General features: G+C 40.2%; 2 protein-coding genes across 6 annotated transcripts in view; one reads left to right on the forward strand and one right to left on the reverse strand.

The window, feature by feature from the left end:
* Nucleotides 1–2,404, reverse strand: part of NSUN7 (NOP2/Sun RNA methyltransferase family member 7) — a 58,891-nt gene extending 56,487 nt beyond the window's left edge. For 2 of the 5 annotated variants that reach the window (XM_045056442.1, XR_006597129.1), the window contains exons 1-2: nucleotides 2,266–2,404; nucleotides 1,380–1,784 (exon numbers count right to left, since the gene is read on the reverse strand). In XM_045056442.1, coding sequence (XP_044912377.1) covers nucleotides 1,380–1,692 — 313 coding nt within the window. In that variant the 5' untranslated portion in view covers nucleotides 1,693–1,784; nucleotides 2,266–2,404. The other 3 variants (XM_006931157.4, XM_003985419.5, XM_045056441.1) reach the window with 3 other exon arrangements.
* On the forward strand, nucleotides 1,742–27,632 carry LOC102899373. Its single transcript, XM_045056754.1, has 5 exons — nucleotides 1,742–1,756; nucleotides 2,024–2,672; nucleotides 4,106–4,193; nucleotides 18,860–18,942; nucleotides 27,386–27,632. The coding sequence occupies exons 1-3, from the start codon at nucleotides 1,742–1,744 to the stop codon at nucleotides 4,117–4,119; spliced, it is 678 nt and encodes a 225-aa protein (XP_044912689.1). The 3' UTR covers nucleotides 4,120–4,193; nucleotides 18,860–18,942; nucleotides 27,386–27,632.
* Nucleotides 27,633–27,912: the final 280 nt, after the last annotated feature.

The raw sequence follows: 27,912 nt of genomic DNA on the forward strand, positions 1-27,912 counted from the left end.
TCTGCCTTTCATTGTTACAAGGAGAAAATGTAAAAATGTTCATTTGGCTCATTATCTAAAGTGCAACATTTTGGTCTCTAAAACTACATTTTTTCAAAGCAGATAGAAGGAATGGATGAAATAATGTGAAAGATTACACTGGAAAAGAAAAAATGGTTAAAACATTTAAAAAGAAAAAAATCCACAAGCAGGAGAAAACAAAGAAATGGAAATTAAAGAGATGCCTTTTGACATCAAATTTTTCTCTATGTTGACAAATTTCTGGCTTCAGAGTTGAGCTGCCTTGTATCTGCAGACTACCAAAAATATATATTCATGTCTAAGTAATGAACGGGGCATTTTAGTTCAACTAAACAACTGGTAAGTGCCTATGTGCAAGAATGTGGAAGGCCCAGTAAGTACTAATACTAAGGAAATGCATGCAAATTAGTGTTGCCCTTTCAAGGTGTCTCTTTAGGAAGCCATATGCTTATCATTTCAGCCATGCTGTTAATACTCCAAATATTTCTGGAACTTCTTTTTGGAACTACATTCACTCATTTTACAAACCAGTATAAACATTATAGTTTAAAGGGGACAGGCGAGCAATTGATAATGTGGTGTCTGAAACAGAAGATTCTAAACTTATTTTAAAGCTTATTGCTAGTACAAAAACAAAGATCTCCAGATCCTGCCACTGTTTGCTTTCACAGTAACAGTATTTGGTTCTGTCCTAGAGTCAGCTCCACACACAGAAGTGGATAGTTAACCACCACTGAGCGAATCTGAAACACTGCATCTCAAACCCTGGAGGCAAATTAGAACAGGGAATTCTACAGAAGTTTGGAGGACTAAATGTATAAGCTCTCAAAATTTAGGCTATTGGCTATGAATGGGATCATCTTAATCCGGGTTGATTTGAGTTTGATATTCATTTTTAATATATTGTACCTTGGCTTCTTACTCCATCTCTGTTCCTCTCTTACTGGTTTTTATAATTGTGAAAGTTCATACACTAATATACAAGAGGTAAACATAGAAAATGCCAAGAAATAACCCAAGGTGGTGGTGGGGGGTAACTGTACTTGGATCCTTCAGTGGACTCTTATTCTTCCTGTTAATGGAATTGTTTCCTTGTTCAATTTAATGACTGTGCATTACATCCATCTAAGGACGGGCACCCTCCTAGGCACAGGGAATCTGCAGTGAAAAACAGTTCTGGCCTGAAAGAGCTTGTTTTACTGGAACTCTCCAAATTCCTTGACATGCATCTGACCAAAGTTACACAAATATGTGAAAACAAAACCTGGTGTGCACCAGAGGGCGGGAAGGGGACTGCGCTCCACAAATTCTCTCATTATTTTATTTTAGTGACGATCGTTGAGACTGGTACTACTCACACTTCAGAGCACTGAAAGCCAGCTCATAGGACGAACGCTGAAAGGATTCATCCTCAGACTCCGGCAAGGACCGCAGGGGTTCATTCCCATACTTTATTAAGACTTTCTCTGGCGACTTTTCGAATCGAATACCCTGAAAAATGTTTGCTGCCATAATGTAAACGGAGTCCGGATAGCCCGTCTTTTCGGGTAAACCAGTTGAGTTTTTTTCGCCGGTTGATGTGTCACCTGACAGCACCAGGGAAGCGAGCTGGGAGATCTCCTCCGTATTTTTTTCGTTCGAAAACTCCAGTTCACTCGTGGCACGAAGCATGTTTGCCCCCTGACTGTCGTCGGTAACTCAAGATCGAATTACAACTCAGATGTGCCAGGAAATGGTTTTTCCCTGTACCTTAAGTATCGTCTCTGTGAAAATAAAAGGTTATCTCGGTAAATCACTATTCCTGCGGGACCCACTTGGTGGCCCATTTCGTTGCGGCCTGAAAGACTAAGAGGTGGCATCTACTGGCGGATCCGAGCGTCCCATGCTTGGGGCCCGTACAAGACCTAACCAAACGTCCCCAACACTCAGAGAGAGGGGAGGTGGGAAGGTGTTTCGGGAATCCTCTCCCAAGCGACTTTTCCCTAGGCCCCTTTGGGGGTAGCGCTCCCCACGAGCCGCGTCTGCGGCCCCACGGGCGCCCCCTACCCAGGAGGGCGGATGTTTCCCGGGGCTTCGGGGACGGAGACGCGGCAGCCGTTGCACTTGGGGCACCGAAGGCCGGTGTCTGAACAGAGCCCTCGGGAGCCCGGGACGGCGGGGCGCCGGCGGCGGCCCGGGAAGGCAGTTCTGGCTTAAATGCAGCCTCTCCCACCAACCGTGTTCGGGGTGTGGGGGGGCCCCGACCTCCGGCGCTCGCTTCGCTCCAGTTCCCGAAAGCAGAGCGCGCCTTCTGGCCTCCCCAGGTCACGCTCAGTGGCCCTTCGCGGACGCCGCGGCGGAGCTGGGTGGAGCGCGGCGCGGGTGGACCCACGGCTCAGGCCGGGCAAGGGTCGGCCTCTCCCACCTCTCGCGGTCGGCCGGCCGGCCGGCCGCGACCCCCCGTCTCCGTGGCAACCGGGAGCGTGGCCTGACGCAGCCGAGGGCCGTTCCCGCGGGACTTGGCCGGGTCCGCCTCTCACCCGGCCAGTTGCTCTTCCTCCAGAGTTCCGCGACGCCAGTCCCAGACCCCTTGCGCAGTTGGATCGCTTCGTCCCGGGGGTCCTCGACTTCCCCAAAACCACAAGTGGCCCCCTCTTTCCCGACACTTCCAGGTCGGTCTTCTTGAAAGCAAGAATTCTGTGTCGCTGACAGCACCCGCCTTGGCGCGTTGGGCAGAGGTGCAGGAAATGTTAAAACAGATGAGTGTAGAGCTACTGAAGAAAAGGGGGGAAAAGACGAGCCTCCTTTATTTTCATACTTTTTAGAACAATGGATATCACATTAGACGGACTCTTCCAGGGCAAGTTGGGTAAAGGTATTTGCCAACTTAAAACCGCATCCCTCCTTTCCAGGAGTTGCTTGCAAAGAAAGACTTTGCTGAAGTGGACCTACAAACGATCAAATTTGCCCCACCCTCCAAATTCTAGCATGGAACTGGGAACAAATATAAGCCTCCCCAGAGGGTTTTAATATGGCTACTTTAATTTTTGAGTCCACCTGGTGAGCTCCTACTCAATCTTTGAAACTCAGTGCAAGCATTGCCTCTATAAATCCTGATTGTATTAGGATATAAATTTAACCACTGTGATAGAGACCCAAACTAACCATTGGCCTCAACGGAACCAGTTTATTTCTCACATAAAGTCCTGTTGGCACAGCGGCTGTCCTCCACAAAGTTGTCAGGGCCCACACTCCTATTTTAGGCTCCATGGAAGGGCTTTGCTCTTCTCAACTTAGTCCAGTGTGGCTTACCACCCTGGCATACCATAGCAGTGGTTCGGGGAACTAAGAGGAAAGGGAGGGCGTGCCCATTCCTTTCAAGGACATAACCTGAAAAGTACACACATCACTTTTGCTCACATTCCATTGGCCAGAACTTAGTCACATGGTATACCTAGCAGCAAAGGGGGTTTGCATTTGTGTCCAACTAGAAATCAAGGGAACCATTGCTATGGAAGAAGAATGGATACTGGGGAACAATTAGCAGTCTTTGCTATAAGCCTCTATCTCTGACCCCTTCATCCGCTAGTCGTCTCATTTCCATTATTCCCAGAATGTCAAGTAACAAATATATATTAAGTCATTACCATGTATCTGGCATTATGTTTGGCCCTGGAAGTAAAAATGAATGTGTGGAAATGATCAGGGACCTTAACCCTCAAGAAATTAATGAATAGATATACTTGAGCACCCTTCAATTTTTATTATAAATATTTGTGAACATACTGTATTCCCCCTCCTTCTGTCATCTCGCTACCACATAGCCCATAAAACTCACACTCTTAAATAGTTTTATTATCTCTTTTTATTTTTATTATATGTAATATCATTTTATGCCCAGATACTAGCAAAATATCACTGTCTTTCACATGCACAGAAGATTACAAATACGAAGATGCCTTAGGGGTCATGATACATTTTACCATGCATCACACAGTACACAGTAAAATTTGCTGAAAATGTGAGACGATAGCTAGCTATAAACTTTGAAATATTATTGTCTTTTAAAATATAATTTCAGGAACTTCTTATTTTTCCATGATAGGTCAGTGTAAGTGACAGTTCGCTGTACTGAAAACAAGATTTAATGAGAGTCTCCATCCCCAAAGTAAAGCTTAAGCCAACAGTTGTGGGTGAGTGAATTCATGGTTACTATTTACTCTAATCATGTGTATAATCCTTCTTACCTCTCACATCTGGTTAATGGTCTCATTGTGGACTTAAATCTCAGAGAGGACAGTACAAAAGTCACCATAGAGATAGGTGTGTGGATCAACTGCTGTGAAAACAAGGCAGTAAAAAATGTGGTCTTTGTTTAAGTTGCTCTCTGTAATATGATCAGAACATCAAATCAGAGATGGTGTAGAAAATTAAAAGTTAGTTACCTGGAGCTTTCTACTAAAAGAACTTAAAGGACTGATTTTCTTTCCCCAGGGGGTAGAGTATTTGAAATATTTGTAAATTAACATTCCTTGCTAGTAGCTGGTAGCTAGCAGCCAGTGCATATTAGCCAAGTAGGTATTCAAAATACATTTTCTCACTTGCTTCAAGTTAATATGGACATATAAACTGTGCTCATTTCCACTGAAGCTTGCTACAGAAATGAAATTGTGTTTTTAAACATCAGAACTCAATTTATAATTATTGCCACTTAGAAATAATGGTTGACTTTTTTTTTTTTTTTTTTTTTGCAACAATGCTTTTCATTATTCTTTTATAAAGTTACCTAGTGTTCCATTGTGGACCTAAGCCATATCCAACTGGGAACTTTGGGGCATTAGGGCAGGCATCAGGAGCCCTATTTGTCTGAGGATCCCCAAGACCCCCTGGGTAAGCTACATCTGGAGACTGATGGTCAGGTACTGAAATATCCCATCCCAGAGAAGAAGAGAATGGTAGATGCCAAGAAGGCAGGAAACTCACTCTGATGTGGGTGAACATCATCCTCTGATGCTGGGTGAGGCTTGGTGTGAAGGAATACTTTGCATATCATAGAGGGTAGCATTACTCAAGTGTCCTCTTCCCCGCTCCTTGTGGAAATTTGTCCCAAACAACTTGAAAAGGAAGTGGTAAGATGATAGTGTAAAGATGCCTTTGGAAAAATCAAAATATGATTGCACAAGCCCATCAAAGATTAACCAAAAGAGCCATAACCACTCGCAGAGGAGGGAAAAAAGTCTTCCTTAATTTGGAAGCAGCAGACAACTAGGATAGAGCAGAGTCCTGAAGGGTGAGGCAAGTGGAGAGGAATAAAAGTCCAGACCCTAGCAGTTCAGAGACAGAACCATTAGAAACAACATTCTGAAATTTAGAAGCCAAATATGACATAGCACTAAGGAAGAGTTTGAGTTACCTGGAATGCAATGGGGAATGGAGGTTCAGGAGGCTTATCATCCCAGCCCTTGACTGTCTTTTGTGGCCCAGGAGAAAGGAAGGTTATGATAGACAACTGTTATAATAGATTGCACCAACACAGTATTTTCCCAGAGCTGGTCATTCAAGCACCACCTTAGTGGATTATTTTTCCATATCCATATACTACCATTTATACAATTTACTCAATATTTTATTTTATTTTATTATTTTTTTTAGAGAGAGAGAACGCATAAGAAGGGGAGAGGAGCAGAGGGAGAGAGAGAGAATCTTAAGCAGGCTCTATGCTCAGTGCGGAGCCCGATGCAGAGCTCGATCCCATGACTGTGGGATCATGACCTGAGCCGAAATCAAGAGTCAGACACTCAACCAACTGAGCCACCCAGGCGCCCCTACTGAATATTTTCTTTTAAATCAGGATCACAGTTTTACATCAATAGAAAATTATAAATGGAAAATCAGTATCATTGCCATAAATGAAAATCATCACAACAAAAATAAAATAATACTATTAAATTTTAGTTAGAAGCTGGGTATCAAGGCTCAAGGCTTAAGGTTGACTGCTCTCAGAGCACCTGGGTGGCTCAGTTGGTTGGGCTCCTGAGTTCAGCTCAGGTCATGATCTCACAGTGAGTTTGAGCCCTGTGTAGGGTTCTGTGCTGACAGCTTGGAGCCTGGAGCCTGGAGCCTGCTTCAGATTCTGTCTGCCTCTCTCTCTGCCTCTCCACGGCTCACACTGTGTCTCTCTCTCAAAAATAAAATAAAAACATAAAAGAAAATTAAAAAAAAAAGGTTGACTTCCCTCAGTTAAAAAGGAAAATGGGCAATGGTAGAGAGGTGTTAAACACCAATACAAAAATGAGACTTTCTCCTCATCAGAAGGATCAAAAGAGCCTTGGATAAAGCAGCTTTCTCAGTGTGTATTTGTTATTCAATACTAATTCAGCATATCACTTCAAATCCTCTTCCATACATTTTTATTTAGTTTTTAAAGTTTATTTATTTATTTTGAGAGACAGAGAGAGAGCTGGAGGTACAGAGAAAGAGGGGGAGAGAGAGAATGCCAAACAGGCTCTGCGTTGTTAGTGCAGAGCCTGACGTGGGGCTCTAACTCACTAACTACGAGATCACGACCTGAGCCGAAACCAAGAGTCAGACACTCAACCGACTGAGCCACCCAGGTGCCCCATCTTCCATACCTTTAATGGTGCTGCCTCTGCACTTGTGGAAACACTGTGTTAAGAGATTTGAATTCAAGAGTTAGATAGTTGGGAATGCAAACTGGTGCAGCCACTCTGGAACATAGTATGGAGGTTCCTCAGAAAATTAAAAATAAAACTACCCTATGACCCAGCAATTGCACTACTAGGTATTTTTCCAAGGGATACAGGTGTGCAGTTTCGAAGGGGCACATGCACCCCAATGTTTATAGCAGCACTATTAACAATAACCAAAGTATGGAAAGAGCCCAAATGTCCATCAATAGATGAATGGATAAAGAAGATGTGGTATACACACACACACACACACACACACACACACACACACATATATATATATATATATATATATATATATATAATGAAGTATTACTCAGCAATCAAAAAGAATGAAATCTTGCCATTTGCAACTACGTGGATGGAACTAGAGGGTATTATGCTAAGCGAAATAAGTCAATCAGAGACAAATATCATATGACTTTACTCATATGAAGACTTTAAGATACAAAACAGATGAACATAAGGGAAGGGAAGCAAAAATCATATAAAAGCAGAGAGGGGTACAAAACATAAGGGATTCTTAAATATGGAAAACAGGATTGCTGGAGGGGGTGTGGGAGGGGGGATGAGCTAAATGGGTAAGGGGCATCAAGGAATCTACTCCTGAAGTCATTGTTGCACTATGCTAACTAACTTGGATGTAAACTAAAAAATTAATAAATTATTTAAAAAAATAAATACACATGAAAAAAAAAGAGTTAGAGAAACAATGCTTCCTCTGAAACAAGAGGGAGAAACTATAAGAAATTCAAAACTGGCAAAAAAGACATTAGAGGGATCTTGTCACAGATGAACTCAGTCTACTTACATGGCACAGTGGTAGTGGGAACTTTGAAACTAGATAGAATCAGAAGACCTGTTTTTTAGTCCTAATGTTGTCATTAGTTGCATTATCCAAGCAAGTCTCTTTGTTTTTTTTTGTATTTGTTTCTTGATATGTTGAAGTCTATGATTTATTTACTAAGAAAAAAGTAAGTGGAGAAGGATTTGAAGAGACTGAGAAAGTCAATAGGGGAAAGATATTTAAATATCTATTTTAATATTTATTTACCCATGTCTATTTAAAATGTCTATTCAAGGGGCACCTGGGTGGCTCAGTCAGTTAAGAGTCCATCTTTGGCTCAGGTCATGATCTTGCAGTTTGTGAGTTGGAGCCCCACATCGGGCTCTGTGTGGACAGCTCAGAGCCTGGACCCTGCTTTGGATTCTGTGTTTCCCTCTCTCTCTGTCTCTCCCCTGCTTGTGCTCCATCTCTCCCTCTCTCTCTCTCTCTCTCTCAATCTAAGACAAATAAACATTAAAAAAAATTTTTAATATCTATTTGAAAGGTTTTTTTTTTGCAAAAGAAGGCAGAAATGGAGGAATAAAAGGACAAAGACATAAGACATACAGAAAAAAAATAGAAAAATGATGAATATAAATCCTACCTAATCTGTAATTGCATTAAATGTAAATGGATTAAATACTCAATTAAAAAGCAGAGGTTAGTAGAATGGATTTAAAAATCTAACTATATCCTGGCTACAAGAGACATATTTTAGATTCAAAGATACAAATAGGTTGAAAGTGAAAAGATAAAAAAATCAAAGCCATGCAAAAGAGAACCAAAAGACAGGCTTGAATGACTGCCATTATCAGACAAAATAGATTTGAAGACAATAATTATTTCTAGAATACTTTTTCTTAGAAAGTAAGTCATAGACTTGAACATATCAAGACATTTTGGCATTGGCAAAAGCTTAGTAAAATTGTGGCAAGTCAAAATTCTGCTGAATCAGTGATTTCATTGGGAGCTCTGGATGTGTGTTTTAAATTAAAACAACGCTCATGCCTCAATGTTTGAATATCCTAGCAAATCAGAATGCATGAAAGAGGTAAAGGTATGGTTTTATGGCGATCCCTGACCCAAAGCTCAAAATACATAAAACAATAGGCACAGAATTACTTTGTGAAATGTCAGAGTCACTTTTCACTGAAATTATACATGTTGCCTTAGCATTTAAATGCTTGAGCAAATAGGGGCACCTGGGTGGCTCAGTTGGTTAAATGTCAGACTCTTGATTTCAGCTCAGGTAGATTAGGTTGTGAGTTTGAGCCCTGTGTTGAGCTCTACCCTGGGTGTGGAGCCTACTTAAAAAAATTTTAAATAAAAAATAAATGCTTGCACAAATATAAAAGAAAAAATATTGCAAATTAAATTATTATTTCCTTTTCATATTCTAAAGTTAAGGATCATGAAGAGTCATATGAAATGGTGAAAAAAGATATTTTATGTTTTTATATAACTAAATAAAAATTTCCCACTCCCCCACCACACCAGACCCAATCACACCAGACCAATGAAACACTCAAAACAACAAAAACTCTGAGACAATAAGGACTCATCACTAGGTTTAAGTATACTATCTTATTCTAAACTAGATTCAGAGAGCCATCTGCTGGTAAACTGATGAGTTGTCTATGCTTTTTTTCTTATTTTTTTAATGGATGTACAGTTAGGGTTGCCAGATTATATATACGGGCTGTTCAGTTAAATTTGAATTTTAGAAAATCAACAAATAATTTTTTTAGTGTAAGTATGTCTGTACAATACTTGCTCCATATGCCAATGCTACTTTGTCTTAAACTTTCAGTTATACTCTTTCAAGCAACTTAGAAAACATTTTCTTAAAATTCAGACAGTACGATTTTTTAGGAATATATTTGTTACTATATTCACATGCTCCAGCATGAAGTGTTTTTCTTCCACCCTTCTATCTTCTATCTGGCTCCTAATCATTTTTAAATGAGTTCTTCCTACTTTATTTCTTTCCTGCTGCTGCAGTCTCATATTTAAGCAATCTAGGTCAGTTACAACTGATGAATGAAAAACAGAAGAATTCATCTTATCTTCTGTAGTACCTTAGTTGCAGATACTACTTTTTTTTTTTATGTTTATTTATTTATTTTGAAGGGGGCAGGGGCAGAGAGAGAATCCAAAGCAGGCTCCACATTCATCCAGGAGCCAACAATGGGACTCCATCCCATGACTGTGAGTCATGACCAGAGTTGAAATCAAGAGTCAGATGCTTAACTGACAGCCACCTAAGCACCCTGATACGACTTATCTTTTAAAAAGTAAAGGGATATATCTGTATATGTTATTTTTGACATTTAACATTTTATTTTTTTTTTACAAAAAAATTTTTTTTTAATGTTAATTTTCAAGAGAGAGAGAGACACAACACAGAGCGCAACCAGGGGAGGGGCAGAGAGTGGGAGAATTCGAAGCAGGCTTCAGGCTCTGAGCTGTCAGCACCGAGCCTGACATGGTGCTTGAACCCACAAGCTGTGAGATCATGACCTGAGCCGAAGTCAGATGCTTAACCAACTGAGCCACCCAGGCATCCCAAAATTTAACATTTAAAAAATTGTTTATTTATTTAGTTTGAGAGAGAGAGAGGGGACAGAGCAGGGACAGAGAGAGAGAGATAGAGAGAAGGAGAGAGAATCCCAAGCAGGCTCCACATTCATTGTGGAGCCCAACACAGGGCTCGATCCCACATGAAATCATGACCTGAGCTGAAATCAAGAGTCACCTGCTTAACTGACTGAGCCACCCAGGCAACCCAAGGACATTATTTTAAAGTGAAAGCATACAATAGGGTAATCTCTCAGGGGAAAAAAAGTACCATAGATAACAATAAAAAATTTCTTTTCTCATTAGTTGTGGTTTTTAATTGAATGGCTTGATTTTATTTTGCCTATAGTGCAAATAGCAAAATAATTCTTTTAAATCTTGGTTGCATCGAATGATTGACTATAGTTGTAAAATCCGATTAGTTACAAACTTGCATTATAACATATCACAAGATGGAGATGTTGCTCCATGAAAGTGACTGTTAAAGAACAGGAGAAAAAAAATCTTTTGTCTCTTTTTGAATATCTTTCTTTTTTCTTTTTTTTTTAATTTTTTTTTCAACGTTTATTTATTTTTGGGACAGAGAGAGACAGAGCATGAACGGGGGAGGGGCAGAGAGAGAGGGAGACACAGAATCGGAAACAGGCTCCAGGCTCTGAGCCATCAGCCCAGAGCCTGACGCGGGGCTCGAACTCCCGGACTGCGAGATTGTGACCTGGCTGAAGTCGGACGCTTAACCGACTGCACCACCCAGGCGCCCCATATCTTTATTTTTTCTTAAAAAAATTTGTTGTTGTTTAATGTTTAATTGTGAGAAAGAGAGAGACAATGTGTGAGCAGGGGAGGGGCAGAGAGAGAGAGACAGAATCTGAAGCAGGCTCCAGGCTCTGAGCTGTCAGCAAGAGCCCAATGCAGGGCACAAACCCATAAACCGCAAAATCATTACCTGAGCTGAAGTTGCACACTTAACCGACTGAGCCACCGAGGTGCCCCTATTTTCTTCTTTATCTTGCTCCCCATCTTCAGTCATTCAACATAGGAACATACAAAAAGCCTGTGTTAAAATCCCTGATTTGTCTCTTTATGCTTGTAATTCTAATTAAATTAACCTCCAGGCACCTTAGGATCCTCTGTAAACTCAGGCTTATGCTCTTGTTATGAAGATTACATTAAATGATATATTTGAAATAGCAATGCCTTCTAGTCAAAGCCACCAAGAACACATTAACAGTTGAAGAGGTTGTGTTTATCACTCATTGCAGTGAGGGGGAATGCACACCATGGGGAACAGGGTATAAAAAGACCTGTGATAGGATTGGGGCTGTAGTTTGTGATTTGTGGTAGAGTCCCAGGAAGCAGGGTTCACTCTGGATTGAGTGCTCTCAGAATGCAAGGATGATCTATGGCTGGGTAGTCTCACCATTTATTTACAGAAGTCTCCCCTTTTCCATTGTTTCACTTTCTGCAGGGTTTGTTTTTTTTCCCCCGTTTGTTTATTTATTTTTGAAAGAGAGAGAGAGTGTGTGAGTGAGGGAAGGGCAGAGAAAGAGAGAGAGAGGGAGAGAGAGCACAGAGCCTGATGTGTGGCTCGAACCTACAAACCTTGAGAGCATGACCTGAGCTGAAATCAAGAGTTGGACACTTAACCAACTGAGCCACCCAAGAGCCCCACCCTTTCTGCAGTTCTAATTACCTTTGGTCAACGAAGGTCCAGAAGCAGATGACACTCTGACATACTGTCAGAAGGTCAATAATAGCCTACTACTATGTCACAGGGTCTGTGTCATTCACCTCACTACATCTCATCACGTAGGCATTTTATCATCTCACATTATCGTAAGAAAGGTGAGTACAGTACAATAAGATGTTTTGAAAGAGACCACGTTCAAATAACCTTTATTACGGTATATTTTATAATTGTTCTACTGAATTTTTAGTTATTGTTAATCTCTTACTGTGCCTGATTTATAAATTAAAATTTATCATAGGTAGTTATGAATAGAGAAAAACATATTGGAAACACTTAGATCCTTTCAGATCTAACTTTGAAGTTCATTTATCCATGACCAGAGCAGCATTTGGCCTGGGAATAATTTCCCCCCATTACTGAGGCAAGACTCATCTTAGTATTCTACACCGTATCTGTGAATTCTGAGGTTTTCCAATCTGGCTGTTAGGAACAGGAACTATTTCTGGCCTTTGACGAGCTCCAAGAACTGTTTACTCTTCCCTGTAATCTCTTTAGGTGGTTCTTTCCCTGACCTTGGGTAATTTCCTCACAACACATTCACTGAGCAGCACTCAGCCGAATACTAAAGGGGCCCCTCTGCTCATCTCCAGAGTTGTCCCTCTGGGCCACGCTCTCTGATCCTGTGCTTTGCGAGTGCTACTGGCCTTGGCTCCCTCAAACTTGCACCCCCATCTCCTCAACTCAGAGAGATGGCTGGGCTCCCCTCCGGCTCCCAGTTAGCTGAGTCCTGGAAATTCACTCTAGGCAATAAGCTGGAGGCAGCTATAGTCTTCCCTCATTTGTTTCCTATCCGGCAGAGATCCCTGTCCTTTGTTGCCTACTGTCAGTATCTTGAATCCTTGTTTCCTTGAATCTTGTTTCCTACATTTTGTTCAGTGTTTTTAGTTGTTTCAGACGGGTGAGTAAATCACATTCTTGTTACTCCATGTTAACTAGAAGCAGAAGCTATCTTAAAAAAAAAAAGGTATCGTGTACTAAATCATTAGGTTAGAGTATCTTAAACAACAATGACAAACAAGTAAACACGAAGATAGTACTTGGCTTAGTTCAGGTTACTGTAACAAAGTACCACGGACTGGGTGGCTTAGAAATTTCTTTCTCACAGTCTGGAGACTGGAAATCCCAGATCACAGTGCCAGCATGGTTAGGTTCTGGTGAAAGCTGTCATCTGGGTTGCAGACTACTGATTTCTTGTTGTGTAAAAGTAAGCTGGCCCTCTGTCCTCTTACACAGGCACTAATTCCATTCATGAGGACCCTATTCTCATGACCTCCTTATCTCCCAAAGGTCTTTCCTCCAAATACCATCACACTGGAGATTAAATTTCAATGTACAAATTTTAGGAAGACACAAACATTCGGTCCATAATAACACCAAAAGCATATTTTTACTCAATATAAAGAATGCCTTTCTATAACCACAGTCATACAAAAATGGAACAGTTTTCCTTGAAAAGAAGTGTGTTCCCTGTCACTGTAGATGCAGACAGAGATGATAAGCATTATCAGAATATTGTAGAAAATATGCAGGTATGGTCAACAAACTATATAGCCCACAGGCCAAATCTGTCCCGCCACCTGTTTTTTGTTGACACAAAGCTGTACACATTTTTTTTTTCTAACATACTGTGTATGTGTATGGTCTTTTCATGCTACAACGGCATAATGGAGCAGTTGTGATAGAGACTATGCCCTTCAAAACCTAAAATATCTTACTTTCTTCAGAAAAAGTTCACCAATCTTGGATTGAGGGATCAGATATGGCTGATGTGACAAAATGGCTTCTTCGATGCCTTCCCAACTTGAGATTCTGTGAGTCTGTGGAAGCAGGGAATACGATTTATTGCCTAATGCAAATTTTGCATCTTCCTCCACATATCTGTATTTATTTTAGATTCTTTTTAAGTTTATTTTGCTTATTTTTAGAGAGAGAGCGCACATGTGAGCGAGCAAGAGAAGGGCAGAGAGAGGGGGAGAGCGAGGACTCCAAGCAGTCCCCATGCTGTCGCACAGAGCCTGACGTGGGGCTTGAACTCACGAACCGCGGGATCATGACCCGAGCAGAAACCAAGAGTCTGATGCTTAACCGACTGAGCCACCCAGGTGCCTCTTTATTTATTTTGATGTAACCTTCTCTTCCCCATCTCACTTCCTTGGGTAAAATTGATCTTCCCTATGTTTTTCCTCTAGCTTTGCCTCCCTCCTCCCCACCTCACACCCACATATTCCTTGTGATGTGCTATCAATTCCTTCCCCTTCCGCTACCAGTTCTTTTACTTCTGCTTCTTTTTTTCTTTCCTCTTTTCTCTTCTTCCTCCCTTCTTTGTCTCTGAGTCTCTTTCCCTCCCTCCTCCTTCTTCCTCTTCTCTTTTATTCAATAACTATTTCTCGAGCACCATGCCAGACAGTATTCTAGACATTGGGGCCATAGCAGTGACAAGGCAGTTTCTGCCGTCACAAAGCTTACATTGGAACCCCAGTTTGAAAAGCAAGACCATAGTACGTCTTCAGGTCAAAAACAAGCCAGTGTCACCGAAAATCATTTCAGAGAATCCAAGGAAAGGCACACTCACCAACTGTCACGATGCAAGAAAACGCACAGCGATTGTTCCCCAGCAAAGGCACGCTTGCGTCTATAGTCTTGTCAAATTGCTGCCAATCTTAAATGGAAAAACCTTCTGATAACAAAGCATTTTAAATTTCAACTAGAATGAGAGTGAGAAAAGATTGGGCACCACTGTCCCCAAAGAACAATCTCAGCGCCACATATGATTTTGCATATGTGCCATATCAAAACGTTCTCACCTGTAGTTGCTGAAAGAGATTTTCTTTTGAGGATGAAAGGTACAATTACTGAAAGGGCATTTGACAACATGAAGTGAATTAAATTTCAGGAGCCACCAATGTCCCACACCCGATCTTCCTAATTTTATTAAAAAACTAAAAATAACTTCCATTTCAATCTCTAGGGAAAACCTCTCTAACTCTAGTTTTTAATTAATTTTTCAAAACAAACTCTCCTTGGGGGCAGTAATCAACCAATGAATCAATCAGGCAATCAATCTCTCCTTTAGGAGAATGTACTTTGTAAAATCGTTTCAATTTTGTTTCCTCAGAAACCTGAATTTAATGGAGAATTACTATAAATTATGATTCTGGAAAATAAGCAATGTTAACGTAACTGTGATACATTTGACCCCAGTAATTTAACAGTGCCCTCATCCCCAAGATGAATTTCAAACTCTGGTTTATAGAAAACTTCTAAGATGGAATTGCTACAAAGTCCTCGTGTTGTTTCAAACAAAGGGACCTACTGTTGGCAAACCTGCTTGATTTTTGTCTCTTTGTTCTTTTCTTGAAAACTCCTGCTGTCTGTTCCATTTCTCTGGGCATGCAGTTGAGACTGTTGTTAAAATTCTTTCAAATTGAAATGTCTGTTCAGGAAAGGTATTCAGGAGGTCTGATGAATAGATACCTGACATTACTCTGCTTCTGAATAGGGAAGTAGTTCTAATCTTGCTCATTCTTTCTTTCTACTTCATTTGAACAGAACAACTTAAATTTAGCTATGTTTCTGAAAATAGAAGATATTGTATGATGAATGTATCAAAATTTCTCTTACCTGCCAGAAATATTACAGAAGGAATATCTGTTGATAAAGATTAAGCAAATGCTACGAAAAAGCTACTGAGTTTAATGTAATATACAAAGGAAGTTTTGTTATTATATTTTCACTTATTACCCTCAAGACAGGAAAATTTCAGATTAATTTTTTTAAAGATTAAATATATTTGCTGTGAGTTCTGATTACTTGAAAACTGTCACTTCCCACTACTTATACTGTAATCCTTTGAACTACTTCTGTACGAACTTCAATAGATAGTGCATATGATCACACATGTTAATGCATGTTCCACATACAAAAATTAACCCAGGGGCACCTGGGTGGCTCAGTTGGTCAAGTGTCCGATGTTGGCTCAGGTCATGATCCCATGGTTCATGGGTTTGAGCTCTGTGTGGGGCTCTGTGCTGACATCTCAGAGCCTGAGCCTGCTTCGGATTCTGTGACTCCCTCTGTCTTTGCTACTCCCCTACTCATGTGCTGTCTCTTTCTCTTGCTCTCTCTCTCTCTCTCAAAAATAAATTTAAAAAATTTCAATAAAATGCAATTCTTAAAAAAAAAATTAACACAAAATGAATCAAAACCTAAATGTAAGAGCTAAAACAATGAAACTTTTAGAAGAAAACACAGGAGTAAGCATTTGTGGCCTTGTATTTGGTAATGATTTCTTAGGTATGACACCAAAAGCATAAGCAACTAAAATAGATAGCAAAAAATTAGATAAATTGGAGTTCACCAAAAATTTAAATATACAACGTCAAGAGTAAATACTTTAGTGTTGTAAAAGGTCACTATCAAGAAAATGAAGACAACCCATAGAACAGCATAAAATATTTACAATTATATGTCTCATATGAGACTTGTATACAGAATTTATAAAGAATTCTTACAACTCAAAAATAAAGACAAATAACCCAATTAAAAAATAGACAAAGGATCTGCAGACATTTCTCCAAAGAAAATATACAAATGGCCAAAGAGCACATGAAAAGATGCTCAACATCAGTAGTCAATGGGGAAATGCAAATCAAAACCATAATGAGAAAGTACTTCACACTACTAGGGTGATTAGAAGAAAAAAGAAAAAGAAAGAAAATAATAAGTGTTAGGGAGGACATAGAGAAATTGGAATCCTTAAACACTGCTGGTGGGAATGTAAAATGGTGCAGTTGCTTTGGAAAACGGATTAGTAGTTCCTCAAAAACTTAAACATAATATTACCATTTTACTCAGCAATTCCTTTTGTAGGTATATATACCCCAAGAGAACTGAAAAAAAAGGTGTTCAAACAAAAACTTGTATATGAATGTCCATAGCAACACTAAAAAGGTGGAAACAACCCAAATGTCCATCAGCTGATGACTAGGTAAGCCAAATGTAGTTTATCTGTACAATGGAATATTATTTGATCACAAAAAAGAATGGAGAACTGATACATAATACAACATAATGAACCTTAAACGCATCAGTCCAGTAAAAGAAATCAGACACGATAGGGGGAGCATGGCTAACTCAGTCAGAAGAACATGTGACTCGTAATCTCGGGGTCATGAGTTTGAGCCGCATTTTGGGTATAGAGATTACTTAAATGAATAAAACTTAAAAAAAAAAAAAAAAGAAAGGCCACATATTGTATAATTCCATTTAAACAAAATGTCCAAAATAGGCAAATCCACAGAGAAAAAAAGTAGATTAGTGGTTGCCAAGGGTTGGGGGGAAGGAGGAATGACAGCTAATGGATATGGGATTTCTTTCTGGGGTGATGAAAATGTTCTAGAATTAGATAGTGGTGATGGGTTGACAACTTTGTGAATAACTAAAACCACTGAGTTGTATACTTTTAAAAAGTTGAATTTTAAGCATTTGAATTATATTTCAATCAAAAGTTGTATGGAAAAAAAATGCTAGTATATGGCTAAGATCAAACCCATTTAGACCATGCAATCAAATTAATTTTGCCTGGTTTATAAACATATAGATGACAGCAGAGAAATTCTTTATAATGCTATTACACTTTGTATATTTACTTGGCTTAAAATTTTATAAATTATAAAATTTATAAATTACAAAATTATAATTTGTTTGCTACACTTATGTTAACCTGGGGGAAAAAATGAAGTTGCAATTTATGAAAATTAGAAGGAAAGAGGCTGTTGGTTCCAACAAAATTTGTCAACTTGAAAATAAATTTTTTAAGTTTATTTATTTTGAGAGAGAGAGAGAGAGAGCAACAGCACAAGTGGGGGGGGGAGAGAATCCCAAGCAGGCTCCACACTGCCAGGGCAGAGCCGGACATGGGGCTCAAACCCACAGAGCTGTGAGATCATGACCTGAGCCAAAACCAACAGTCACACACTCAACCAGCTGAGCCACCCAGGCGTCCCTTGAAAATAATTTTCATAACCATATTAACGGATATTTGTTAAGCCATTACTATTTGTAAGAGAATGTGATGTGCATTTTGATAGACTATCTAAGGCCAGCACTGTGCTAGGCTCCACGAGGCTCAGATAAGAATTGAATAACAGTCCTTGCTTAAAATGTGGTTAAGGAAACAAGACTAACATAGCTAAAGCAGTTAGAGAGCAAATGTGGCATATATTTAAGACTGAGTGGAGTGTACAAACTCCTAAAATTACAATGCTGAATGTCTCTTAGTATTCTTCAGTGTTAAGCTTCTCTTTTTGCAGGTCCTGACTTTAGGAAGTAAATGCCATAGAGTTCCAAAAAAGGGCAAATCAATTCATTCAGTAGATAGTGAGTGCCGACTATGGGCCAAGCATTCAAATTGTGATCATTGAAATTATTACAAAAAGGAAAATAAGACACAATTTAGCTATATGCATCTAGTGTTATGTATGGGAAGGAAATAAGAGGGATTTTAGTCATCTTAAGAGCTGGTCTTTTTCACTGTTCTGCCTCCCGGGTTCAGTCCTATCCTGTGATATCGTGTGAACGCTCCAAATGGAGAAGCAATGAAATTGGTGGTTAGGAAGCACAAGCGTTTCTCAAACAGCCCATGTTTAAGCATACAGACATATTTAGGGGCACCTAGGTGGCTCAGTCGGTTGAGCATCCCACTCTTGATTTCAACTCAGACTGTGATCCCAGAGTCGTGGGATGAAACCCGTGTCAGGCTCTGGGCTGAGAGCGGAGCCGGCTTAAGATTCTCTCTCTCCCTCTGCCCCTCTCCCTTGCTGTGCTTTCTCTCTCTCAAATAAAAACAAAACAAAACATACATAGATATCTACATTTTCCTATTATCAAGAATATATTCAAATTCAATGCTGTAAACATTTAAAATCAGAAGTTAATGCTATTTTTCAGGATAAGATTAAACTACCATTTAACTTTACAATTAATTTTTTCTCCCAGGAAGAACAATATTGGATTTTGGATTCTATAGCTCAGAGAACCACCAAGGTCCTCATCTTTAGTTACTAGCTGTCTGACGTTGGGTGAGTCATTTAATCTCTGTTTCCTTTACCTGTAAAAGGACAGTAGCAATATTCCTACTTTGTTGGATTGACCTGAGTTTAAATGAAGTAATGCAAAAAAAAAATTTTAGCATTGGCCCTGGTACCTCATAGTCTCAATTAATGTTAAATATGATCTTTGAGAAATAGTTGGATTCATTAGCCTTTCTCTCCATTTACAATTCATAAAGCAGCCATGAAGTTCTTGGAGATGGTAGATGTATCTCTCCCTTAAAATAATATCTATTATTTTTTATGATTTTTAATTACCTGTTTCTGAAAACAAAAACTAAAAACCTAAAAATGTCTTAATTAAAAGATAGGTTTTAAAAAATGTTTACTTATTTTGAGAGAGAGAGAGAGAGAGAGAGAGAGAGAACTCGTGTGCACTCACAAGCAAATGAGAGGAAGGATGGAGAGAAAGGGAGAGAGAGAATCCCAAGCAGGTGCAGGACTGGATCCCAGGAACAGTGAGATCATGACCTGAGCTGAAATCTAGAGTCAGATGCTCAACCGACTGAACCACCCAAGCACCCCAAAAGATAGGTTTTGAATGAGAGCAATACAACTTTGTATGTAAGACAAGTTTCAAAATGTTAACTTGCACGGATCCAAATTTCTTGAGATCAGAATGGATGAAACTCCTATTTTAGAGCACAAGGAGGAATTAAGCAGAAGGCAGGGACCCAAGGAGCCAGCTTGGCAGAATGGGAGATTCTTCAAAGCATAATGAGAAGCTTTGCTTCTAGCAACAGAAGCCAACACTCATGAAATTGAAAATTCTATGAATTAACCAAAACAAGAGATAGGAAATGGAGCAATACAAAATTGCACAGGAAATCAAGTGATATATAGGTGGTTTATTAAACACTGCACACCATCTTATGGACCTTGTTCTTGAATAAGTAGGCATCCTTTCAAAGTTAAGGAAAATAAGGCACAAGAGGGTGCCATGAATTTGCCATGAATCACTAACTTAATATTCTTATATAGGTCCAGGCTAAATATTTCTTACCACAAACTTACCTAGGGGGGTGAATTCCTGAGAGACAGAAAGTAGATTAGTGGTTGCCAGGGGCTGGGGGTGGGGGAGATGTGGAGTGATGTTAAGGACATGCGGTTTCTTGATTAAAATCAGTGGGAATACAGTGGTGAAGAGCATAGACATAGTTCCTGTCCTCATGGAGATTATTTACCTATGAAGGAGACAAGGCAACAAAACAATCATTGTGTTAAATGCAATGGTTAAATGCAACGGTTAAATGCAATGGTTGCAAAAGTGAAGAGAACTGGGTCAGTGGCACTTATGTAGGGAACAACTTCTAACAATGAGTAAGAGTCAGAGGTAGAGGGATGGGAAGCAGCAGGAAGTAAATTATGGTATTCCCAGCAAAGTAAACCATATATTCAGAGGCCCAGAGATGAAACAGCTCATAACATGTTTAGGAACTGAAAAATATTTAGATCAATGGGAACAAGGTAGGAGGCAAGGAGAGGCTTGGAAACGGGGGTCAGACCACACAGAGACTCATAGGTCATATTAGAGTTTGGTCTCTGTCCTAGAAACAGTGGAGAAGCAACAGAAGTGATTAGGGAAGCAAGTGACACGATCAGATTTGTTTTTAAGAGATCACTGCAGAATGGAGAATGATTAGGATGAGGCAAGCCTGGAGGCAAGGAGACTAGTTTGGAGAGATAATGTGACTGAACCAGGCTGGTAGCCCTGTGGATGATAAGAGGTAGAGAGATGGAAGAGATACTTTGGAAGTGGAATCATCAGGACTTTGTGATTGCTGGCTATGAGATATTAGAGGGATTCAAGGATTATTCTGGCATGGGCAACTTATAGTCATTCACTGAGCTGAGAGCACAGAAGGGGAGGAGATCTGGGGAGATTTCCGTGTTAGAAATGTAAAACTTGAGGTGCCTCTGGAGATATCCAAAAGAATATGTCTAGCAGGCAGTGGGTAGTACATGTCTAAAGTTCAAGAGAAGGAATGTCCTGGAGCCATGGATCAGTGAGTCATCATTAATTTAGGGATGGTAATTGAAGGCCTGGGAGGAGATGAAGTCCTGGGCAAGTAGAATGAGAAGAGAAGGGATCTCAGAATAAAATAATTAGGAGCACCAACAAGTAAGAAAAGGACAAAAGTGAGGAGCCTGCATAGGAGACCGAAGCCAAGAGGAAGGAGTAGAATCAGAGAACCATTGTGTCCCAGAAGCCAAGGAGAGGAAGAAGTGGTCAAATGTGTCAGATGCTGAAAGAGAAGTCAGTAGAAGAAGGACGGAGAATTCTCTATTGAATCTAGTAACAAGGAACTTCGAGATTTCAGTGGAAACCCAGATTCCAGTAAGTAGATGAGTGATCTGAAGAGAAGACAATGGAAACAATTCTTTGGAGAAGTGGGTCTGCAACATCGCTGGACAGAAATGTGGAATCAAATGAAGTTTCCTTAAATGAAAAGCATGGGAGAGAGTTAGGTAATTGAATGACAAAAAGATAAAAAAGAAATTAGCCAATAAAGAGGGGGAAGTTGAAAATGCACAAGAGAGGGATTAAAAAAATTTTTTAATGTTTATTTATTTTTGACAGAGAGAGACAGAGCATGAGCGGGGAGGGGCGGAGAGAGAGGGAGACACAGAATCTGAAGCAGGCTGCAGGCTTCGAGCTGTCAGCACAGAACCCGATGCAGGGCTTGAACCCATGAACCATGAGATCATGACCTGATCTGAAGTTGGAGCTCAACCAACTGAGCCACCCAGGAGCCCCAAGAGAAGGATTTTAATAGATAGAAAAAGATACTTATAGAAGGCAGGAGGGAGTCTTTCACTTTAGATTGGAGAATAGGAGAGACATCTCCTATAACAGAGGGTGAAGAAGGAGATGTTCTGTACCTATTTAAATTTCTGGGCATCATGCAGTGTGTGCAGGACCCAGCTTCTACTAGCTCATGGCAGCCAATAGTTAAATTTTCAGAAATTTTGAGAGCTGGCTAGTATACATCAAAAGCTTGAATTCAGCCACTGTGGGAATATTTACACCATGGAAACTGATAAACACTATAAATCAGAACTTCCTCACACCCCAAACCCTCAAAGAGTCAGTTATTGGTCATTTACTAGTATACCACTGGCCAGGGTATAAAAGTGAAGGAGTACCTAACCCAATAGCACTGTTCTGTCTTTTGGGTAGAAGGGAAGATTGAATGCCGGTGTCAGAGGTTCAGGGAAAATGAAAAGAGGTTGAATTCTGTGGAGCATGGCAGAAAGAACCACTTAGGGAAATGCTGAATGATTACCAGGCTGTGCTGAGGTTGGAGACTACTGGTCTATGGTAGAATCAATGTGATGCATGCAGTTGTATGATTTCTCCCATGAGCTCAGTAGCCTGGGGATCTCAGCAGAGAAGTAGAGAGGTGGTTTGATTCAGAGCCATTCTCTTGCCTGGCAGTTGTGATGGAAGAAGTAAATGGAGCAAGGATAATGAAGCTGTTTGCAAGAAAGTAGCTGCAGTAATGGGCCACGGCACCTCAAACTGTAAAGGGAAAGAGGTGAAGATAGGAGAAGGTGGTGGGTAAGGACAAGGTGAAGGAGTCATGTTTTCCTGGTATTATGTGCTCCGAGTGCCCTTATTGTCCTGGTCTCATTTTTGCAAGTAAGCTCTCCTATTTGGCAATGCCACTTTTGGAATGCATCATCGAGATCCAAGCCCCTCAGTCTTATTCAATGCTCCAGTTTGGTCCGACCATCAAAGACTATATTGTTGTCCTTGTTTTAGACATCCTATGTTAAAGATTCGATGCCCAGTGTCATCAGAAGAATTTAGCATCATTGTTAAACACACGGCATAAATGAGGTGAAGCAGGAACAGACAGTTTTTTAACATTTTAGTGGGAATGATCTGATATTTGAAAATCTTTTGCTTAGCATTAGCTAACTGATGAACCATCACCAATGAATATCATTGATGAACTGTAGTTCATCAATAGCAAATATAATTGCCATTAAAACATCATTTTGCAAATTATTAGAACATAGAAGTACTAAATAACACAGTGTGCCAGGGTGGCTCAGTTGATGAAGCGTCCAACTTCGGCTCAGGTCATGATCTCCAGGTTCATGGGTTCGAGTCCCACATCGGGCTCTGTGCTGACAGCTCAGAGCCTGGCGTCTGCTTTGGATTGTGTCTCTCTCTCTCTCTGCCCCTCCCCAATTTGCGCTGTCTCTCAAAAATAAACGTGAAAAAAGAAGTACTAAATAACAGAGGGGTAACTTCAGAGAGTTAATGTAAAATCTCAAAATGGCCTTCAAATACACGTAATTTCTGGAGTAGTTTCCCACCAAGAAGAAGACTCTTTCTGGATTATACAGAATTTGTTTATGGATATCATTAGAAGCTCACCTAGAGATGGGATTGTTACTGATGGCGGAACAGCAAGAAGACAAATCTGCTGTTATAAGAAAAGACTTTAGGGCACAGGAACTATCACTTTAATTTCAAAGGACAATGAGCTTTTATAGCTGAAACCTGCTTATACCTTCCAAAGCCTCTAAACAATAGAACTGTCAGAAATCTGTGTAGTCGGTGGACTGTCTTCCCCATGTCACCTTTCCCTAAGATTAAGTAAATTGAGTACAGTGCCAGTATTTCATTTCTTAACACGTATATGCTGCAGGAATTTTCTTTCTGAATTAAAAATGTCGTTTCAGTAAGATAATTGAATTGATGGTACTCTTGTGTTTGCAATTCATCACAATTAGTGCCAGATTCAGCAAATACAATTCATTTTCACACAGTATGTGTGAGATGAGCTGGATGTCATGGCTTTGAAATAGCTAGACTCCCTGGTGCTATGGATGTAAACCTTGCCTACGTAACTTCTGTTCTTGCTTATGAGGTGAGTGAAGGTGAATGCCACGAACACTGTCATACTGGGGAGGATACTTTCTTCTTCATCAGAGCGGGAAAGTGCATTTCCTGCTTGAATAGCTGATCCATCAAAAACATGGCAAATAAAGCTATCGATTTTAGTCCCTTCACGCTAGATTTTTTTCTTACCATTTTTTTTTTCTAACCTTGAGGTATTCAGATATGCAGTGAGAGAGAGGGGAGGTATCAGGGAGAGCAGGAAGTGTGCAGATTTTTTTTTTTCTTGTGTCACTCTTCGTTTTGGCCAGCAAGGGGAGTTATAGGAACAATTTCAGTTGTTTGAGCTGAGACGCTTGGGGACATACCTCCCACAGCTGATTAGTCCCCGTGTCTTTTGCACTGGCCTTTCCCTGTAACCCAGCTAGTATTTTACTGTTATGTATCAGTGTAGTTTCCCTTTCATCTAATAGTTTGCTGGCCCCAAATTAATTGTGAACTTCAAAGTAAAAACTCTACCGGAATGGTGGGACATTGGAAATGAAGTGAGCTTCTATGCCCAGGTGGCATAAAAATCTAATTGTAGCCGGGAGCAGCCCTAGCCCCCTTAATGCGGATAAGACAGCATTCAACTGGCTTCAATAAAAAGAGACTTAAATGGAAGGGAGGTGGCCTTGAGGAGAGCCGCCAGGACTGCCAGGACTGAGAAGGCCATTGTTCTAAGTTCTCCTGGGGTTTATAGAGATTGACAAGGCACCTGCTGCTTTCCAGAGCTGACCGTTCTCAGGTCAGCCCTGAAAACACCCAGGGCTGGGACATTCCCCCAGCTGGCCCCTAACTGGCCCCTAGCCATCCAGGTGGTGGAGATTCAAAGATGTAGGTAGAAGGTGTGGGAAGAGCCCTCGAGAGGAATCTGGAGAGATTGTTTCCAGTCTGTGAACCCAGGAGAGCTTTCTCCCTTTTCAATCATATTTCATGCTTCTTAGCTTCCACCAAGGTTTTCTGTGGCCTTCTGTGGAGTTTGTCTGCTAGTAACATTTAATCACTGACCACTTTCACAGATAATGGTTCATTTTATTCGTTTAGTTTGGGACCAAAATCAAAGATTATGTGCCCTACTTAGTGCCCTGATCCTGCTTTCCCAATCCCCACCGTAGCTGTTAAACATATTACTTTGCTGTTAATGGCAAAATAGATTAAAAATCAGTAATCACTGTTTTTCTCCAAGTGAAGATCAAATTTTTATTTCAATGATTTAAAAGATATGTTTTGAATAAATTACATGCCTCAAGCTTTGCTTATGGACAGACTGTGTTGTATAGAGGAGAGGATCTGGCCCTGAGAACAGGAGATGTGGATTTTAATTCTGACTTTGCCACTTCTGAGCCATATAATCTGGGATAAATCACAGAATTTTGTCAGGGCTTAAGTATTCTCGCTACAAAACTGGGGAGGGTGGACTAATGGAATGGACAAGATTCCAGACTCAGGAGCCAGGCAGACCAGGGTTTTATCCTGACTATATCATGTATTAGCTGGATCACTTTAAGCAAGTGACTATTAGCATTATTTTAAGGTTTTAGTGAAATAATGTACATGAAACCCTTCACATCATTCTTATAATAAGCATTCAACAAAGAATAGTTATTATAATAATTATGAAAATGATCTTAATTATTAAAGTTCTATTAGGGCCTTAAAAAAAAAAAAAAAAAACAACTCCAAAAGGCAATGACTTCACTCTGAAATGTTGTGACCAATTGTTATGAATACACCCACTCATCAGATCTGTCCTTCTTCAGGGAATTATGGAACAGGCAGCAATTATACAACTTTGCAAAATACTTAGATTTATTATATAATACTATAATAACATATTTAGCAAAAAATGGGGTTATAGGCATTATAATAAATACGATCATGGGTTGATTTCCTCTTTTTGTTATAGTGTAATGCCCACTAGAAAATCTTTAAAGGTTAAAATGCATATTCAGTAGTAACACTAAGAGTGTGACAAATGGAGTGATTGGCTCTTTTTAATTTTAAAACTGATTTAGGATTTTCTTTTAGTTCATAAGTTGTAAAAATATTCTCTCTATGATGTTTGGGCTTAATTTAAAATTATTCTCAGACAGAGGCTCCTGGCTGGGTCAGTCAGTAGAGCATGCGACTCTTGATCTTAGGGGTCATGAGTTCGAGCCCCACACTGAGGGTAGAACTTACTTTAAAAAAGAAATAAATAAAATAATAAAGTATACAGTTTGATAAGTTTCTTAAAAATAAATAAAGTTTGGGGCGCCTGGGTGGCGCAGTCGGTTAAGCGTCCGACTTCAGCCAGGTCACGATCTCGCGCTCCGTGAGTTCGAGCCCCGCGTCAGGCTCTGGGCTGATGGCTCGGAGCCTGGAGCCTGTTTCCGATTCTGTGTCTCCCTCTCTCTCTGCCCCTCCCCCGTTCATGCTCTGTCTCTCTCTGTCCCAAAAATAAATAAAAAAACGTTGGAAAAAAAATTTTTTTTAAAAAATAAATAAAGTTATTCACACACATAATTATTAGAAATGAGCTGTGTTGGGACACCTGGGTGACTCAGTTGGTTAAGCGTTCGGCTTCAGCTCAGGTTGTGATCTCATGGCTTGTAAGTTCGAGCCCCACATTGGGCACTGTGCCAACAGCTCAGAGCCTGGAACCTGCTTCAGATTCTGGGTGCCTCCTTTTCTGCCCCTCCCCTGCTCACACTCTGTCTCTCTCTCTCAAAAATACATAAACATTAAAAAACAATTTTAGAAATGAGATGTATATGCTAGCTTTACAACTAGGAAGACAAACTAATATAATCCATTGAATAAATGTATATTGAATGCCGATTATGTTCCAGGTACTACTGGAGGTGTTGGGATATAGCAGTGAGTAAAATAGAACAAAGCCCTACCCTCATAAAACTGACCTTCTCCTGGGGTTTACCATCTGTTAGGATGCCAGCCCTAATTGAGGACTCATCTGTCAGGCTCTGGTAACAAGAACTGGGAGACCACACCAGGAGTCATTAAAAAAGAATGCTATATCTGACTGGTGACTTCCACCAAGGCCGGGACTGTGCTGAATCTACCAATGTCACCACAGAGCATTCCTGTCCAATCAGACAGCCACCGGCCACGTGCGGCTATTGAGCACTTGAACTGTGGCCAGTCCAAATTAAGATACGTATAAAGTATAAAATACACGTTGGATTTGGAAGACCTAGTAGGAAAACAGGATGTAAAATATCTCAGTAATAATTTCATATTGATGGCATGTGGAAATAAAAATACTATAAATACATTAGGTTAAATAAAATACATTATTAAGATTAATACCACATTTGTGTTTACTTTTAAAAGTATGGCTACTAGAACGTTTTACTATTATACACGTGGCTCTCATATTCCTGTATGTCAGTGCTGATAGAGTGTCTGTCCAGGCATGAGTCGATGTAACACCACAAACTTCTCAGTGCAGGTAGGAGACAACCCTGCCAAAAAGTCAAAATGTGCCACTTCATCTCCTACCTTCTCTTCTTTTAGGTACTGCCTGATCCCTGAGTCTTCTGTCTGGAGTTCCTCCTTGCAGATACCTTCTTTGGAGCCATTTGCAGGCAGTTTCCAGGCTTCAAAACTGGCCCATCCTATCAGAACCCTTCTGCTCAGAGTTCCTTTCCCGCAAAGTAGTCTGCTTTCTCAGATGTTAATAGATTCTGATAGCTTAGGATATCATCCTTTAAGACGCATCCATTAAATGCATGTGCCCTTTAATAAAATGCCTTAGCTGAGAGAAGTCAATCTCCAGTAGTGGAGAATTTGTGCCCAAAAAGAGAGCTGGAGCACCGTTTCTTCATGGCACGGAAGCCACAGAAGCATGAAGACTATAATCCCACCTTGTCTACAGTTGCCCGTTGAAATCAAGACAGGCCAGTTCCTCTTTACAAATCCTCTCTCCCTGGTGTTTGTACACCATTTCACAGTCTACAAAGTGCTTTCACAGATTTCCCAGTTTAGCCTCCAACCATTCCATGAAATAGGTAAGGATGACCTCATTAGTTGCTTTATATAGA

The sequence above is a fragment of the Felis catus genome, chromosome B1 (assembly GCF_018350175.1).
Source record: "Felis catus isolate Fca126 chromosome B1, F.catus_Fca126_mat1.0, whole genome shotgun sequence".
Taxonomy (NCBI): Eukaryota; Metazoa; Chordata; class Mammalia; order Carnivora; family Felidae; genus Felis; species Felis catus.